Here is a 17,698-nt window from a genome sequence, read left to right as displayed (position 1 = left end):
AGCAGGATGAAGGTAAGCTGGTTGCAGAACAGTCCAAGTCTGAAACCAGCGTTCAAGAGGATGACAATGCTGGCGAAGGCCAGGAAGATTCGCAGCCGGCAGACGATGGTGCCGTTTCTGGAGATACAGGCGAGAAAGCTGGTGAAAGCGTGGATGAAGACGCTGGGCAGTCCGATGCCACCAAGGGCGAGGATAGTGATCAGTGCGATTCCTCGGAAGATGCCGAATCGGCCGAAGGCCATGAAAGTGATGCAAAACCAGGTGAGACCGTACCAGCTACTCAAGATGTTTCGACAGAATCAACGCCGAAGCCTGCGAATCCCTCGAATGAAGAAACAATTAATCCGCAGAGCGAGACTCAACCTCAAACTGCAGATGATTCACCTCTAGAAAACGCAGCTTCAGCTGGCGCAGACACCAAAATCGAAATTCCTGAGGGTGACACTCAAACTCTGGATACGACTTCTGAAAAGATTGATGCGGAGACTCAAAACAGCGCCGACGATCCAGCATCTTCAGAAAAAGCGGACAACCAGAATGAAAACCAAACCAAGGTCGATGTGGATCCCTCGCAGGACTCGAAGACAGGAATAGAAGATACTTCGGCCTCGTTGCAAGACCTTGAATCCGATCTCCCCGACTCAAACGCTAGTGACTTGGGCGACACTGATGATGCCTTGTCTGTTGCCAGCAGTATGGCTGCAGCTGTTGGAGGCGAAGAGGATTCTGCCAGTGAAGCTGGAGGTGACGATCCTGGGATAGACGGTGAAGAAAGCCAGCCATCAAAATCATCAGGAGATTCGCCTCCAAATGATGATCAGGCCGAGACCGCAATCGAAGCTGCTCCAGAGCCTGCAGCGAGCAACCAGGATCCATCTGAATCTAAGCTTGGAGACGAAATGGTCGATTCTGCTGCCAAGGATGACTCTACTGAAGGGAAGCCAACCTCGGCTGATGGCGAATCTATTGAGACAAAAATATCAGTGCCTGAATCAGCTGTCCAGGAGACGGATTCTCAAGCGCCATCAGTCGAAAAGGAAGACGAAAAGGCGGTAGATGTCGATTCCCATAACGTCGAGCATCAGGAGGCCGCGCATGAGGGGGAGACATCAGTTGCACAAGACAAATCAAACGAGACTCCCAACGACGACTCTCCTGTAACAGAACAGACCCAAAAAGAGCCAGGCAGTTCAGGGCAAGCTGTTGTCCAGGATACAAACGAAGAACCTCCGACCGGCAAGACTTTATCTACTCTGGACAATCAAGAGAGCAGCGATCCGGCTCCTGAAGGTGATACCGAAAAAACCTCTCCGGAAGTCACCAAGGAAGATGAGAGCTTGTCAGAGTCGAATTTAAAGGGCAATGAGTCACTCGATCAGGACGGTAACGAGGAGACTGCAATTACGGAGCAGTCGGCAGACGATGGCACTGCAGAGAAGGATTCTGGCAAGGATGCTCCTGCAGCTATTGAGCAAGTGACAAGTGATGACATTCCTCTGGACAGAGAAGCTGTGAGTGCAGAGACTGGAGAGCCAGAGACTGAGGAACCTACTTCAATACCAAAGGATGGAGTCGAAGAAAGTCCAGCCATCGCGGAAGCCACGCCTAAAGATGATGCTCCAAAAGATCAGTCTGCACCCTCGGAAGAGCACATTCCAGCGAATGAATTTCCCGGAAATGAAGTCTCTTCAGCTGATGAGAAAGATGTTGAGCAGCTTACGACTTCTGAAGCCAAAGAAGCCTCGTCTCAAGAGCCATCAGCTGCGGCAGAGAACGACCAAGTGACTCCAATCGTTGAGCAACCAGAAATCTCCGAGACAAAGGAGATCGCCCCTGAAGTGGAGCAACAGCCAGAATCAGAAACTCTACAGATAAAGGACACGGCCCCTGAAGCAGTAACAGTCGAAAACCCGCCAGACACCCAAGCGAATGATCCGTCAAACGATGATGTTACGCCCGCCGATGAATCCGCTCCCGAACCGCCTGTAGAGAATCCGCCCCCAGAGATTTCCACCAAAGACGAGCCAGAATTAGTTCCAGCAATCAGAAATGCACAAGTCCAGGCTCATGTCGATGGGAATGAGCCTGAGGCATCATCAGAACAACACCACTCGGAAGCTTCGGCAAGAGAAGCCCCACCCGCGGAAAGTATACCTGAGCGAGTCGACAACTTGCCGGCTTCGCCGACAGATACAAACAAAGAACGGAAACATCGACGATCCTCCGTTTCGCATCATGACTATCCTTATAGACGCCGCCACAGCACAACGAGCACTGGCAAAGGCTCTCAATCCATGTCGTCGTCCAGTCGTGACCAAGCCGCCGTGGCGCCTGCTGATGTCCATCGCAGAAGCACAGTCGACAAAAGTTTTAGACGTGTTTCGATTCCAAGTTCTGAGGGGAAGAAATTTGAAGAAGAGCGGCAGAGAAAGAGAGAGCGCCGAAGGTCTCACACTCTAGCGAAGATGGATGAAGAGGAAGAGGGACAGCGTCGTCGGAGAGAACGTCGAGATCGCGAGGCTGCCGAGGTTGAAGAAGCAAGGTTGAAAGCCGAGCAAGCTGCTGCCGAGTTGAAGATGAAGGAGCTGGCGCATGCCGAGCGTGAGCATGCCGAGCGTGAGCGGAGAGAAGCCAAAAAGGCAGCCATGCGAGAGAAACGGCGTTTGGAAGAGGAGGCCATGCGTCGAGAGGAAGAGCGGCGTCTCCGGGAAGAAGAAGAACGTCAAAGGTTGGAAAATGAGAAGCGAAGAAGACGCGCCGAACGCGAGGCACAGAAGGCGAAGGAGGCGGAAGAGTTGAAACGCCACGAGATGGAAGAGTTGGAAAGGGAAGAAGCACGGAAGCAGCGGAAGCGTGAGCGTCGGCACCGTGAACGAGAACGACGCGTGTCCATGGCTGAAGGAGATGGCTATCCACCTTTCATTCCACCCATTTCACCGCAGGATGAGGACAAGTCGACACCCCCGAAGCCACGACGCAGGCGGACAGAAGACATCAAGGCTCCTGACCCAGCTCCAAGGCGACAAAGTCTCATGGGCGGCCTGTTTGGTCTTGGACGCTCAAACACGGAGCCAACCGTTCCAAAGACAGTCAAAGAGCCTCGTCGACCAAGCAATGTGCATCGTAGCAGCTCACACCGCAAACATCAGCGGACTCCAAGTGAAGAGCGCAGACATCAAGAGCGCAAGGCAGAACGTCGCGCTTCCAAAGCTACAGCATCTTTTGATGACTCGCCAGCCCTTCACGATCCGATTCCGGAAGACGATATTGCTCCCGAACAGGTTCATCCTCCATCGAGCCCGGTACAAGAAGAGCCCGCGCCTGTCGAGGAGGAGTTGAAACCAGAGGTTGAACGACCACCACCAATACCTCGCGCTACAACTTTTGCAAATTACGGACAAACCGAGCGGGATGTCGAACCAGGATCCAGCCATGGAGGCGGGTCTTCAGATAGGCGGAAGCATCATCGCCGGCGACATGAGCATGGCGAGGGTGAAAGAGACAGGCGACACCATCATCGACGTAGAAATTCCGCCGCATTGGATGAGTTTGTGGGGGAAAAGATTGACAGAGGTGATCAAGACCGCGACAAGACCAAGCATCGCAGCAAGGTGCATTCAGGAGAAAGCAAGAGGAGAGATAGCATTATGGAAGGGAAACACAGAAGTAGTGGAAGTGGTCGAACGAGGGAGAAGGAGAGAGAAAGGGAACGTGAAAGAGAGAGGCAGAAGAAGGGGACAAGTAGTGGAGGTGGTCTTTTTGGATCGCTGAAGAAGCTTGTCAAGTGAGGTAACGATTTTTTCTCTCTTTCTGACTTGAGTTCTGGTTTGATGGCTTTGGTCTTGTAGCGATTTTCAGCGAGCATTTCCTTGGTGTAGTTGGCGAGATTGCTGGAGGATTCCATCTTTGGGTTTGGTATGTAGAGATTGGTGGGATCAAGAACGGGTGGTAAGTATTCTGCCTTTCCATCATCTTTTTTTCGTTGTCATTGTTACGAGATATGAATACACTACCTTTTGAGACCATGTGAACGGTCCTTTTAAGATGTTCAACACGGTCGATTACGCCCTTAATCTTTTCATCCATGGTTTTGGAAACACCTGCTTGTTGGTCGACCGCCTTTTCCAGGTAACAGCACGCCGTCATGTCGGGTTGAAACTCAACGGCACGCTCGCTGTATTTCAAGAAGCGTCATCTCAAGAGCGTCATTATTTTTTTGAAGACCTGTAAGCCGTCGTCGCGATTTTTAAGTTGGTCGAGCAACTCGACGTAGGCATTCTGTTGGCAGCGGAGTGTAATTTCAAGCTCATCGACCGCCACGGCTGTCATGTATGTTGCGCATCTCATCGAAGGCATCCTGTTGGCGACGGAGTGTAGCCTCAAGCTTCTCAACACGAGTGGACAAGTGGTTGATGTTCGAGACTCCAATTCCGACGGCAGAGGATTCGGTCAGAGTTTCAAGCTCTTGTTAAATTACTCGTCCCATTGCTGCTGACTGCGGCTCCAAGATCGGTTTCCTTGGTTGGGCCTGCGGTAGCCTTCAAGCTCGAGAATTCTGGATGGAGTTGATGGGCCCACGCTGACAGGCATGGTGGTGATTGGCGGGGGTTGCTGATTCTTCTGTGGATGCCGCGTGACTCTCTTCACCAGACGGATGGTCGAATTTACTGTAGTCAGGCCTGAGACATTGACGTGTAGACTTGCTGCTTGGGAAGTTGGCTTTTCAACAAAAGATTGATTGATCGGATAGACGTCGCCTCAGGGGCATAGAGGTGGGAGGTCAGAGCTCCAAACTTTGGTACCCTTGCCGGATTGGGTTAGCGCTCGGGTTAGCGGCGAGCTTGATCGAACACAACGCTCGCCACCTTTTCTTCAACACCACACCTTAACGGCACTCAATTTTGTTGCATCCCCCCAAAAACTCTATCCTATCGCTCCGCCGTGTCAGAATATACCACAATGGCTATTTCGCGCCAAGAAATCCGGGCAACGAGGCTGGATGACAGCGTCGACTCGACGGGGCGTCTCCGTGCAGCCTACCTCAGAAGCGAGAGGGGGCCAAAATGTCGTTTAGCCGATGACCATGTGGGATGAATGATCCGATGCCAAGCTCCCGGACGCTGTGTCACCAAAAATTGATTGCATGGCGAGGCTGAGAGCCATGTGGACACCGTCAAACGGACCCGATTATTTGCGCTAGGCATTAGCACACAACATCGCTTCGCATACCAATCCTTGTCGTCAGCTCATGCATAATGTGGCTGACCGAAAGTTGTGGCTATTCAATGAAAACCCTTCTCACTCGCACCCAGCTTCGGGCTCTTGCTGTGTGTTTCCTCTGGCAGGTGGCAAAATGCCAAATCCAAGTGAGCATTTGGTCAAAATTTTCATCCTCAAGCTGAGCTCTCTTAGGTGAATCCCAAGAAGCGTTCCTCACCGATGGTGAATCGCCCGTCCGAAAACCGACACCATGGGTGGCACCAATGCTCCGAAAGTCGAGGATTTTCCCTTTGGCCATTTACTGCTGGCTTCTCGCAGCAATCCTGCAGGTCATGGACTTTATATTTCAAAAGAATAGCGGGATTCCGGACGACAAAGACTACAAGTCCTCGATTTGGGCCGCAAGATATTTGCCAACCGTCGGCGTTGTAATTCTTTCATTCATTTGGAAAGAGGTGACGAACGACTTGAAGAAGATTATGCCGTGGGCCTCCATAACCAAAAAGTGGGCCAACTCGTCTCAATCAGTGCTTTTGGACTACACCACAAATGTGGAGATTTTTTCTGTATTCCAGGCAGCCCGCTGTCGACATTTTGCTCTTTTTCTTGCCCTCCTTGTTGGTTTTCTATGTGGAGCATTGTCACCACTTGCAAACTCTCTCATATTTGTGGATCCTCTTGCGTATCTTCAAGAACCGGCAGAATTTTTTGTCAACTCCACATTCAACTTTAACGGCACCTTGTCGAATCCCAATGGATCCATCCCAGCTCCGAAAAATCATTTGGACTCGCTTCCTTACGCTTCAGTGGTTTTTTCCCGTCTTCCAGGAGAATCCTTCGCGCCATGGACTCACGATTCGTACGCTTTTGAGTCTTTTGCTCCGAATTCGACTGACCTGGACATTAACGCGCTGATGACCGCCGAGGTTGAATCTTTTTCGACTCAATTTGACTGCTCATCGTTCGATTATCAAAAAGCCAGCAACGGAACGGAGTACATATTCTCCCCATCTTCAAGCAACGATCCGATAGTCAATTGTACCCACAGCGTTCCTGTTTCCTATCAACTGGATGTTGGTGGGAATTTTACCGCTGCAGACACCACAAAAGCTTGGCTCAACATCTCATCATGTGGATCCACAGAGATTGTCCTTACTGCGACGATTGCCAACAGTCACTACGAGGGTCAAGATCCTGATGAACCAGACTACCGCCATTTTTACACGCTCGAACCTAGCACAGCTTTGGTTTGCTCAGTCGATTTCTACAAGCAACATGTGGAGATTGCAATCAATGGGTCCACCGGAAATGTCGAAAATATCACCCCTCGAGGTGAAGCCACCAAGGTCGATCCAATCTTGAATATGGTAGAGCTTGTGCTATACCTCAACCAATTAACCATTTCTGGTGCATACCTTCCATGGAGAGACTCTGCCCAGTCCGTGGATTTTTCTGAGACACAAGCAGCGTTGAGCTCAAACGTGAAAACGGCAACCATGGATACCTTTTTCGGAATTTTGACAGAAGGCGATGCCTCGGATCTAGAATACTACGTGGATGACCGCGAGAGATTTCGAAAGGATGTTGAACAATTGGCCAATCAAATCATCACGCAACATGTCAATTATCGAGCGCGGAAAAATACCTCGACGCCGATTGCTGGAACCGTTCGAGTTGTAGGGCCAAGGATTTTGTTGCATCGCAGTGTTCTGCGAGTTTTACAATCAACTTTGTTGTTTATTGGTTGCATTTCGATTCTCGTTGGGACACTTTTGAGACCGAATTACTTGATTTTCGGGGATCCTGGACGACTTGCCGCTGGAGCTTTGTTGCTGTCCTCTTCTACGTCTCCAATTCACAAAATTTATTCCCGGGAAGAAAAATCAGCAACAACCATCATGGAACGCAACTTGAAACCACTTGACTGGAGACTGACACAAGTGGATGAGGGTATCGGGCTTCTATGCCGCAAGTCCAGCAAGAATCCGGATTATGAGCGGACAACACCCGCAAAAGATTCCGGCTGGCAACCAATTGCACTTCGTCTTGGAGCTGAAGCATTTTGCTCTTTGCTCATTGCCGCCACCATTTGCATCCTCTTGGTTCTTGTACTACTGTCTCGGCACAATAATGGGCTCACCGATGACGATGATTTTTTACAGAACGCTTTCAAGTTGACGTCTAGCACCATTCTCGTCATAATTGGTTACTCCTGCTCTGGAATAGGCGCAGCAGTCGATGAAGTCTCTCCGTATCGAAGTCTCTTGCAGGCTTCAGCGAACCCTCTGATCAACAATGCTCCACATCCTTTGTCGGTGATCAATCGTACCGGATTCTCTCGAATTGCTTCAACTACTGCAATCTACCTGATGCCAATGATCAAGATCTTGGCTGCCGGGCTATACGGCGCAAAGTCAACAACGACAAGCTGTCCAATTGAGACCACGGTAGACAGCTCGCTCATCACGCACTTTGAGTTCGTCGAAGAACTTCTCGAAAATCAAATGAACCGCGTGGTTTCATCCCACGCCAGACAGTTTGTCGAGTGGACGCAAATTCCTTCCCTCAATATGGATTCTAGACCTGGAGCTTTGGAGAACCTTCTTTTAAGCGATCTGACGGATATACAACTGGACTTGACGGCAAACATGGCTGCAGAAGAAGTAAAAATCAGAGTTCCTGCCATAAGTGTCAACATTTCATACTCGATTCCCAACGAGAGCTTCTTTTTCAGATGGGAAGATGAATACGGATGCATGAAGGTGACGGACTCTGCGTGGTTCGATGCTTTTGTCTGCTCTGAAGTGAAATACCTGGGCTACTATACAGGCAGAAAGGACAATTTCGGCGCTTATTTGTACGACACTTCGAACCCTGTCAGTCCTCCCAGTCATGGAGCATCGATCGTCTTTGGTGATGAGATTCTGGAAGAGTCTTGGAACGTTTCCCTTACACCAGGATTGAATTTCAACGGCACGGTCGGCCTGACAAGGGTTCTGGTGGATGCCACGTATGTTCGCAGCGATAATACTTGGACACCCAAGTCGTTCGACTCTTCAACGATCAAAGCCGATGAACAATATTTCAACAACCAAGGACTTTCCACCAGGCGAAGTGGATACGTTCCGGCATTCTCGTCCTATTCATTCCTAAAAGGCGATTCATTATGGCCAGAGCGACGTAACTCGGATCATTTCTTCCAATGGCTCTCGGTTTATTCGGAATATAAGCTGCACAATCTGACTGCTCTCCTGGACCCGCAAGAGTGGTACAAAGCTATTGAGACTTTGATTGTAGCCTACAATAGTGAATTGTTGACGGAATATCGACGTTTTGCGGCGGAAAATGCGACCGCAGAAGGCATCGTGCCACAAAAGCTGAATGGAACGTTGAACTACCTAGAACCGCGCATCTATCAAGACGGACCGACTACCATAGCCCTCGGGGTACTCCTCGGAATGATGCTTTGCTGCTACATTTGGACCTTTTTCCGCTATCCCAGACGAGCCATCCTTCCCAAGTCTCCGGGTCCTATTGCAGCACAATTATCGCTCCTCGCACACAGTGACCTGGTACGTCGGTTGAAGGAAGATGGAGTGACACGGCTTGAAGATGAGGAGATTTGGAGAAACGCAGCTTTGGGATGGTGGAAAAGAGTGTTGCCAGAGGATACAACGAAAGACAGAGATGAGGAAGAACGAAATTTGCCGTCATTGCGATGGGGAATCGACATTGGCGAGCCTGTTTCCCGACAGAGCTGGGACGATCCTCCTGACATGGAAGATGGACGACATTTCGACGAATCATTGCTTTTGCCAGGAACGCAGCCGGATGAAATTGAACTTGGGATTCTGCAAAGCCGACACGGAAGTGGAGAGCAAGAAGGGCAACAAATTGCAGGACAAAGTAGCTCGTTGTACCACCGAGTCTCGATAAATGAGGACCTCGATGACCAAAGATCTAAGGATTCAAAACTTGGAGACTCAGAGGTCGAGGACCGACGATGGTCCGAAGAGCAACGCCCAGATGACAGTACTTCGCAACTAATTCGAAAAGGAACATTGTAGACCTCATGTTTTCAAAGAGGAGCAAAAAGATCAGCATGAGTATATTGACCGACAACGGATCTGGATGAATGACCACTTGGAACATGAATTTGAATATTCTCACGCACGTTTTACTGTCATTCTCTCCTGCGAGGAAGCATTTTTTGGAAGCCCATTGATGACTTTTAATTTCAACAGGGACAGCTTATTCTTTTTCATGTTCATCACGCTACAGTTTCCACTCGGGGTGTCCTCAATTACGGATACGGCTACAAGGCGACGCCCACCAGAGACAGCCACTACGACTATTCCTCCTACTCCGCCTCTGCGCTTCAAACAGACTGTCCTGATTCCTCTCTATTGTCAACATCGTACTGGAAGTTAGGCTTCGAGTCATAATTTTCGTACATTGCGAAGAACGCTCTTCAAGGTCGATGTCTATCATGACCTGCGATAACTCCTCAGACTGCGCCATCCTCTTTCTCATCAGAACGTTGATAGACCAGAAAAGGATTGGATCCACCCCGACAGCCACCGGAAACGCTCGAGCAACATTTAATTTCTCGCTGGTCACAGCGCCCAAATGACAGTGCTTCACAACTGCTGCCCCGACGAGAGACGATGTAGACATCCTGATCAGCATTGTTGTTTTTGAGGTGGCTGAGGAAGGGTCAGCATGAGCACGAGATCAATAAAGACAACGCTTGATCGAATCATTAGATGAGTGCTGTCTTGGACACGAACTCTCTCTCTGCGGAATTTCGTCACGAATTTCCTGTGCATGAAGCTTGTTACTCTCCTTTTTTCTTTTGTACGGTGAAGCCACCAAGGACCCTCAGGAAGCCTGAAAAGACATTTCCTGCGCGAAAGATGGCATCCAATTGGACTGGTCCCGTTAACGCTCGAGCAAATCCGATCCCCCGCCCGTCCTCGCTCACCCCTCCCCACCGAGCTTTGTTCAGTCCATCGCCGCAATTTGTCACAATGACAATTGGGAGACGACAGAGGAGCGAGGGGAAGCAATGGTTGTCACTTTTATTCTTCTCTGGATGGATCACGCTCAAGCAGCATTCATCTCTTCATTCGGCCCTCATTTGCAATCTGGTTTCCTCTTCGCACACCATCCGAATAATTCCACTACGACGGCTCCTGGTTGGCAGAAGAGCTGAAGTGCTCGAGCGACCTTTATCTTACAGAATTTCACCAGCGTAACGAATTCTAGCACATTGCTTTCTCGATTCGACGCTGATACCTCATACGATGGCGATGACGGTGCAATCGACACGCAGCAACGAATTAATATTAACAGCTCTTTTGCAGACGACAACGACGAATGCAGGCCCGTAGAACAAGTCTTTCTTTCCACTCTTACCCACGAGCTGCAATGGTCAAGCGAGAGGACGACAAATGGCGCTCTCAGTCCGCCAGAGATGGATTACACACTGGAGCAGCATCCCTCTGCCGCCAGGCTCCGTAGACGCTCTAGCAACGTCCAATCCTCTGCCGCCTGGCACCGTCAACGCTTGAGCGCCATGCTATCCCTCGCCCGTACTTGCCCACCCCTCTCCCATCAAGCCTCGCTCGGCCCACAGTTGCAGCTCGTCTGGTTTCTCTTCGCTTCACGATCCGAACATCCCAGTATGACTTTTGCTGGCTGGCGGGTGAGAGGGGATGGGTGATGGCACTTTCATCCTACTTTGGAGGGTCTGGGCATTAGGAAGGGGATGAGGAAGAGGAGGAGGCTGTTTATCCACTACCTCGGTCTCAGCTAGACGGGCAGGCAGCTGGTCGGCGTATTCAAAGCCAATCACTCTCCTGACCTCTTCTCTCTAACACGGAGAGCACACTGCGATGGAAAACCCGTTTCGGACGAACATCAACTGACTGCTATGCTCGGTTGCTTGAGAGGTGCGCAGATCGGCAACCGTGTCAAAGAAAGGGCAAGAAGAAGAAGATTTGTTGGTTATTTGAAGAAAGACGAAGCACTACCGAGTGGTTATAGTAGGAAAGCCAGCGACGACGACGACGACGACGACGACAACGAGAACGCAAAGTCAAACAGCCACCCACAAATATACAGTCTCAAAAAATATCCTCCAACCCCTCGCCATGCCAATCTCCCTCACCGCGCGCAACCTTTTCTCTAACACGCCAATAATCACCGCCAAACACCCAGTACCCCTCACCCGTCGTCTCGCACGTGCCGCGCTTGAACCAGCGGGGCTCGAAATGTTCGCCCTTGGCCTCGCGCTCCCGTCTGCGCGCACGCTGCTTCTCCTCGACGCGGTTCTTCTCTTCGGCCGCGCGGTCGTACTCGCCGTCCTCCATCGCGCGCTGGTCGGGGCGCAGACGGGTGTCGGTGGGCGCGAGGACGGGGCGCAAGCGGTCGGGCAGTGCGTTGAGCGTGAGGACGAACGGCGTCAGGTTGAATGGGATGCCCGAGGGCCGCTCGTGGCATTGCCAGACCAAAATGGCCTGCTTGTCGTTCTTGGAGCCGACGTTTTCGCCGTCGTCGAAGCCCGGAGTCAGACGCGCGTATATCTTGTCGTTCCATCGGCCGCCCATGCTCCACCGCGTCTGACCTTGGGCGTCCATGACTTTGCCCGTCACTTGATATGCCGAGCTGGCCTTCCATCCGCGCGGCTTGAAGTCGAGGATGCACACTTCGCCCGTGTTGTGGTTTTTGATTTCCATCGGTCCGTAATTGTCGACGGTCGGGTTGCCCGTTATGATGCCGATGACGGAGGACGTCACCTTTTTCCATGTGTACATTTCCTCGCCGCCGGATGCTGGACGCAGACGCAGGAACCATGTGCCGAGCGGATTAATGTCGAAGGATTTGCCGTAGAATTTCGATTTGACAGCCGACTCGCCGTAGTAATCCCACTTGGCGGACTCGGCGTAGGCGGCACCGATGGGCGGATGATGCGAGACTTGCTCGACAAAGAATCGATATCCCTTGTCTGGCCTTGCATATTCAAACGTCTCACCCAGGAGGGGGTTGAATGGTTTGGCCACGCGACCAATGGTCGAGGCATATTCGCTGGCGGCAAAGGCGGCGACGTACACCATGCGTTCTGTCGAGTCTGCACGCTCTGCCGCCGTGTCGAGAAGGTCCGTATATTCCATGTCTTCTGCCACACGCTGGAGGAGGGAAGTTGGTTCGTTGAATGAGACGGGGAGCGTCATTTTGGTCATGTCTTTTCCAATCATGGATTTGAGGATTCCCTGGCTTGTTAGCAGGATTCTTTCAGATGTTGACGAAACTCACCCAAAGCGAGATTCGCGGCCGATTATCCTCGTCCAGCTTCAACTTGGCGCGTGGAGGATCCTCGTAGCCAACAAAAGCAGGCTCAATCTCCTTGGCCTTGGCCAGTCTCATGTCTTGCTCTGCCGGATTTTCCTCGACCTTGTGTTCTGGAGCGGCGTCAAAGGTGTCGACCACCTTAACCTCTCCCTCTTGAATGGCATCGAAGAATTCCTCTTCATCCGACTCCAAGTCTGACAGGACGGCGAGGGTGTTGGATTTGATTCCCTCGGGTTCATCATCCTTTTCAGAAATGACTTCTGCAATGGCGTCACTCTTTTCGACGGCGGCATCAATTTGAACTCCCTGCAAGGCATCCCGCAGTGCCTTTTTGGTGCGTTTTCTCTTTTCTTCCGACTGGCCGATTCTACTCTCCAACTCTTCCTGTTCCCGCGCAACCTTGGCCATGCTTTCCTCCCACATTCTCCGCACGTTGGCCTCGCGGTCCAATCGGTACTGCCAATAAGCATCTCGGTCTCTTGCAATGCGCAACAAGTCTCCGACGAGACCCTTGAGATTACTGACGGCCGACTCGTACGAAGCAATGGCCTGCACTGCGACGGGGTCCGAAATGGCCATGGAAGGATTTTTATTCTTTTCCGACTGCAAAGCTTCAGAAACTCGAGTCAAGAGGTCGAGTTGAAGTTTGGCCGATTGTGCAGTAATGTTGAAGGCATCTTTGGTTGCCGAGGGGTTTTGTTGTTCATGACTGCTATCGTCGCCGTAGTCATCGTCGTCCAAATCTCCAATATGGTTTGTACCAGAGACGCTTTCTTGTCGACTACCTTCACCAACGAGGCTAGCATCGTAAGCACTATTTGGTCCTTCATCCTCTTCGGCGCTACTTGCTCCCGTCCGGGAAGTGGACAATGGGACTCCGAGGTTGGCAGCCGAGGGACTAAGGAGGGATTCTAAAAAATCAGTCGAGCTCAACAACCTGTGGTGGATTCTTACGTCGGTTTAATCTCGAGCTTCCACTGCTCTGTGCGTCGTCACGAGGAGATCCCGCTTCCATCTTGGCCTGCCGCAAAGCCTCACTCTCTCGGACTTGTCTCTTTTCTTCCTCCCGAGCCTCGTCCTTGGCCCATTGGATTGCATTGTTGAGAGCCCAAAACCAACGCTTGGCTTCGACTTGATGGTTTGCCTTGAGATGGTACTTGACCGAAGACTTGCCATGGATCTCAAAACGCAGCTTGTCTTGAGGGTCCATGTGCAACTTGGCGATTCTCATGTTGATGGCACCACGACAGGCGGATCCCGCGTCATCTTGGTTGAATTGTTAACAAAGATCTGCCAGGTCAGCAAGATGACTCACCTTGATGTTTGTAATAACTCAGCACACCATCTTCCAATACAAACCACCTCAACTTGTATCCACCGGTATAGTTGGTCCACTTTTTCAAATAACCCTTCATCTCCCGGCCTTCCTTTGCTCCAAGCGCAACCTCGGCAGCGGCAACTCCTGAAGCAGCGACAGCACCTCCAAGAATTGTCTTTTCCTGAATGCCTCGCTGGGCGGCAGCAGCGGCTGGCGATTTTTTGAGTATGGCCTTGGTCTTGTCATCCTTGGTGACGTCTTGGGGGAGTTTTCCCTTGCGATCGCGACGAAATGGATCTGCGCCGTTGAGGAGTAGAAGTTGAATGAGCTGCATGTCTTTTTTTCGAGCCGCCTCGTGAAGAAGGGTTCCACCCGTTGCGACGGTGTCGGGGTCCTTGGTCAATTCTCCACCATTAACGTCCAGCGTCGTCTTGATGCGGTGGTCATTCAACAAAGCCTCCAATCCCTTGTAATCGCCCGCCTCCACCAACTCTTGGATCTTTTTTACATTTGTCTCGATGAAGATGGAGCGGGAGAGTTGTAGCATTTGGAAAATTTCTGGCGTCCGGGCTAGATCGAGCGGGGTTTGAGCGTGGTAGTTTGTGAGAGAGTCGTTGACGTCCTTTTGATCCAACAACATGCGCACGACCGGCGCTCTTCCAAGCTGAGCTGCCAGATGCAGTGGTGTATTGCCATCTTTGTCTCGTCCATTCACGTCCACCCCAGCTCCCGCGTGCGACAGGACGAATTCAATGACGGGAATCTCGGCGCATTGTATGGCGAGGTGTAGGATTGTGGTTCCTTCGAGACGACTGGTGGATGGTATTGAAGTTGTACTTTGTCTAGGTCCTGGAGAGGTGATGGCTTCGTCGCGGATGGCCTTGGAAATGGCAGCCGTGTCTCCGTTGCGCAAGGCCTCGAAGATGCGAAACAATCGCACCGACTGTTCGATCGAGGCACCCTTGGAAGCAGTGGGAGAGAGGGGCGAATGACTCTGTTGAGATGTCGATGGCGACAAATGTTCAGAGGTGGCCGAATTGGACATGGTTGTGGAGAGATGGGGACGATGGCGAGGGATTTGGATGCTGTTGCGAGAAGAGTTGGGCAAAGGAAGTTCCTGATCGTCGGTGACGTCTTGCTTTGAGCCGACGCGCTGTAGCAGAGACTTGACCTGCTGGGCCGACTTTGTCCTCCTGTGGCCGTCGCTATACGAGAAGACGTCAGCGGAGCAAGCAGTGGTGGCTTGACGACTTACTCCATGGTCCACGTAGCTTATGAGCGGCTTGATTGTTGGCGCGACAGGGGTTCCGCCGGAAACAGGCGTAGCACCCGAGCAAGCCGTCAGCGGCAGAGTGTCTGAGGAGCGCGTCTGTAAGGAGTTGAGGAATGCGATGCGCAGTCGAGCCGTCCAGTCCAGTGCAGTGCCGGTGCCGGTGCCGGTGCCCGGTGCCCGAGGTGCGAGGATGCTCTCGTGGTGTCGTGGTCCCAGCACAGCTAGCGCCCGCAGCTCGGACGGGAGATTCAAGCCAACAAATCCGACGGATATCTGCCGCTCATACTAACCATTGAAAGGATTCTTCCAAGAAATATTCCAAGAAACTCTACAGCATCAGGCGCATCAAAGTCGTCGTGAGTCCAGGCATCGACTCACCCCAGACACACTCTCGGCCCGCTCTCAAGCACGCCGACTGCACCGACGTCACAATTGTTCAACCGAAACCATCTATCAACATTAGATCTATTCTTCTCTCGGCGGCGCAATTGCGACAGCTCCAACGACAATGGCACGCACTCTGAAAGCATCTTTTGATTGGGCTCGCGAGAAAATTCGACTTGTGTCAAAGCAACGTTCTCTTATTCAAATGAGCGATCGAAGAGATAGTACACGACCTCAATCCCTCCCTGACTGTGGCGTGTCTGCAACAGAGAGCACTTTGAATGCCGGTGGTGGTAGTAAATTTCTAGAAACCATCTACAAGGGCACTAGCATAAGCCTCAGAGCCCTCGGGCACTAGCTGTCCGTCGAGCATGTATTCACCAGTCAAAGCATTCTTCTGTTTCTGGTAGTGCTTGCCAGCTCTGGTCTGGCTGCAGGTGAAGTTGTAGTGCCCGCCTGATGTTGTATTGGTGCATTTTGGCATGGCCTTTTGTCGCATCCACACGCTGGCGGGAGAATACTCTGACGGCGAGTTTTACAAGCCGCCCGACTTTGAGCGGGCTGAGAGGGGTTTCTGGGATGCAGTTTGGAATGGTAGGAGCTTGGTCGAGGCCAATTTGGAGGCTGTTTGTTCAGACGGCCGTCACGCTGGCCACGCTGCTGGATGCCTTTCAAAAGGTCGACAACAAAATTGGCCCGTACAATCCCGTCGTAGTCAGGGCTTTGCACAAGCATCTCACCTATCGCATTCCTCGACTACGCGGCCCAGATTCACCGTACGCAGGCTGATCAGCCTACTCTATTAGTCTACCCGCTCACCAGCACGACGACGCTTCCCAGCTGCCGTCGGACATCTTCCTTGTCTACATCATGCGTGTCTTCTACCTCTCCCCACATGCCCGTCTGCCAATTGACTTCTAGAGTGCAGGCTTCTGCTGCTTCTTCAATGCCAAACCGAGACTCATCCCGCAAGTGAGAAAATTCCGGACTCCAATCCACCAACAGTCTGCTGGCCACCAACAGACTCTTGCTGGCCAAGACACCGCGTTCCAATCCAGCGAGTTCATATGCTGGCAGAGTCGATGCCCATCCCCTTATGACCTCGACCGTGTTTTGTGGCTGCTCAACCGGCATGATGCTGTCAGTTTCGAGAATCGGCTTGATTTCGACCCCAGGCCACAGTTTGGTGGTGAGAAAGTTGATGATTGGCTGCGCCGTTCGCATTTGTACCTGGCGCAAACTCTCACCCTTCTCTGCTGCCGGGTCGTGAATGTTTTTTTCAGGTACCCAACACAGCAATGTGTCCGTACTCAAATATTTGAGAACCATCCGCACAATGCCTTCGCGAAGTCCATTGTCGCCCTTTTCATCTGCCAATGATATGTCGAGAGCGCGTGATGTCAACGAGGTCAATGGTGTGTAGTGCTGTTTCAGGGCTTGCTGGGCATTGACGAGCAAATCCCACTCGAGGGCAATGGCGGCGGCAAGCTGAGGCTTGTTTGCGGGGATGGTCAAGACGTCTTTGGATGGCGTGCGCACAGGGCGAGAGTCGAGCAGGATGTGGTGGCCATCTGACGGGTCAGCACGCCACGCTTATGGGACAATGGACGACATGACATACCTGGGGTTTGCTTTACGTGGACATTGCTCCAGAAGCGTTTCTTGAGGGCCGAGGTGGGCTTGGCCTTGAGCTCTTGGCCTCTTTTGACGAGTTCGGCCTGCTGCAGCTTGCGGGCGACGCGTTCCTGAGCGGTCGAAGCGGCAGGCTTGGGAGGGCCTGGAGGAGGACCTGGAGTGGTGGGATGCGGGAGGGGGTTTGCAGAGACGGGACGTGAAGAGTGAAGGTAGCGTACTGGCTTGAAGCCGCGTGCAGAGAGTCGACGGATGGAATTCATGATGGTGTTGAGAAGGAGAGAAGTATGACATGGGTGGTCCGTTGACCGCCTTGGGCCTGGACCATGCCATGTCCTCGTTTCGAGGTACGCGGGGTCTGGAGAGACTGACTGGAGTCTGGGGTTGGGGTAACAACTGACTAGATAGACGACTGGTCTAGACATCTTTCCATTCTGCCGTAGAACCACAGCCTGCAATCCACCCATGCATATGCCGGTCGGATGATTCTTGGAAGATTCCATTGGCATTTGCATTGC

The 17,698-nt window shown here is 51.9% G+C and overlaps 2 protein-coding genes across 2 annotated transcripts; one reads left to right on the top strand and one right to left on the bottom strand.

Moving 5' to 3' along the window:
• The first annotated feature begins 5,243 nt into the window (after nucleotides 1–5,243).
• On the top strand, nucleotides 5,244–9,636 carry IWZ02DRAFT_195818 (uncharacterized protein). Its single transcript, XM_066762500.1, has one exon. The coding sequence runs from the start codon at nucleotides 5,484–5,486 to the stop codon at nucleotides 9,285–9,287; it is 3,804 nt and encodes a 1,267-aa protein (XP_066624239.1). The 5' UTR covers nucleotides 5,244–5,483; the 3' UTR covers nucleotides 9,288–9,636.
• Nucleotides 9,637–11,348: 1,712 nt separating this feature from the next.
• On the bottom strand, nucleotides 11,349–17,443 carry IWZ02DRAFT_374173 (uncharacterized protein; the record flags this gene model as incomplete). Its single annotated transcript, XM_066764747.1, has 8 exons — nucleotides 11,349–11,909; nucleotides 12,129–12,494; nucleotides 12,538–13,484; nucleotides 13,528–13,839; nucleotides 13,889–15,145; nucleotides 15,192–15,247; nucleotides 16,360–17,119; nucleotides 17,161–17,443. 8 exons carry the CDS (start codon nucleotides 17,441–17,443, stop codon nucleotides 11,349–11,351), a joined length of 4,542 nt encoding a protein of 1,513 aa, XP_066624238.1.
• Nucleotides 17,444–17,698: the final 255 nt, after the last annotated feature.

Source organism: Phyllosticta citriasiana (genome assembly GCF_038021145.1).
Source record: "Phyllosticta citriasiana strain CBS 120426 chromosome Unknown IWZ02scaffold_4, whole genome shotgun sequence".
Taxonomy (NCBI): domain Eukaryota; kingdom Fungi; phylum Ascomycota; class Dothideomycetes; order Botryosphaeriales; family Phyllostictaceae; genus Phyllosticta; species Phyllosticta citriasiana.
Note: the sequence above shows the minus strand (reverse complement) of the source record. Positions and strands in the feature narration are given on the sequence as shown.

What these genes read in the sequence shown, in the direction of transcription:
- IWZ02DRAFT_195818 (XM_066762500.1), top strand. Translation starts at nt 5,484, where the DNA reads ATGCTCCGAAAGTCGAGGATTTTCCCTTTGGCCATTTACTGCTGGCTT.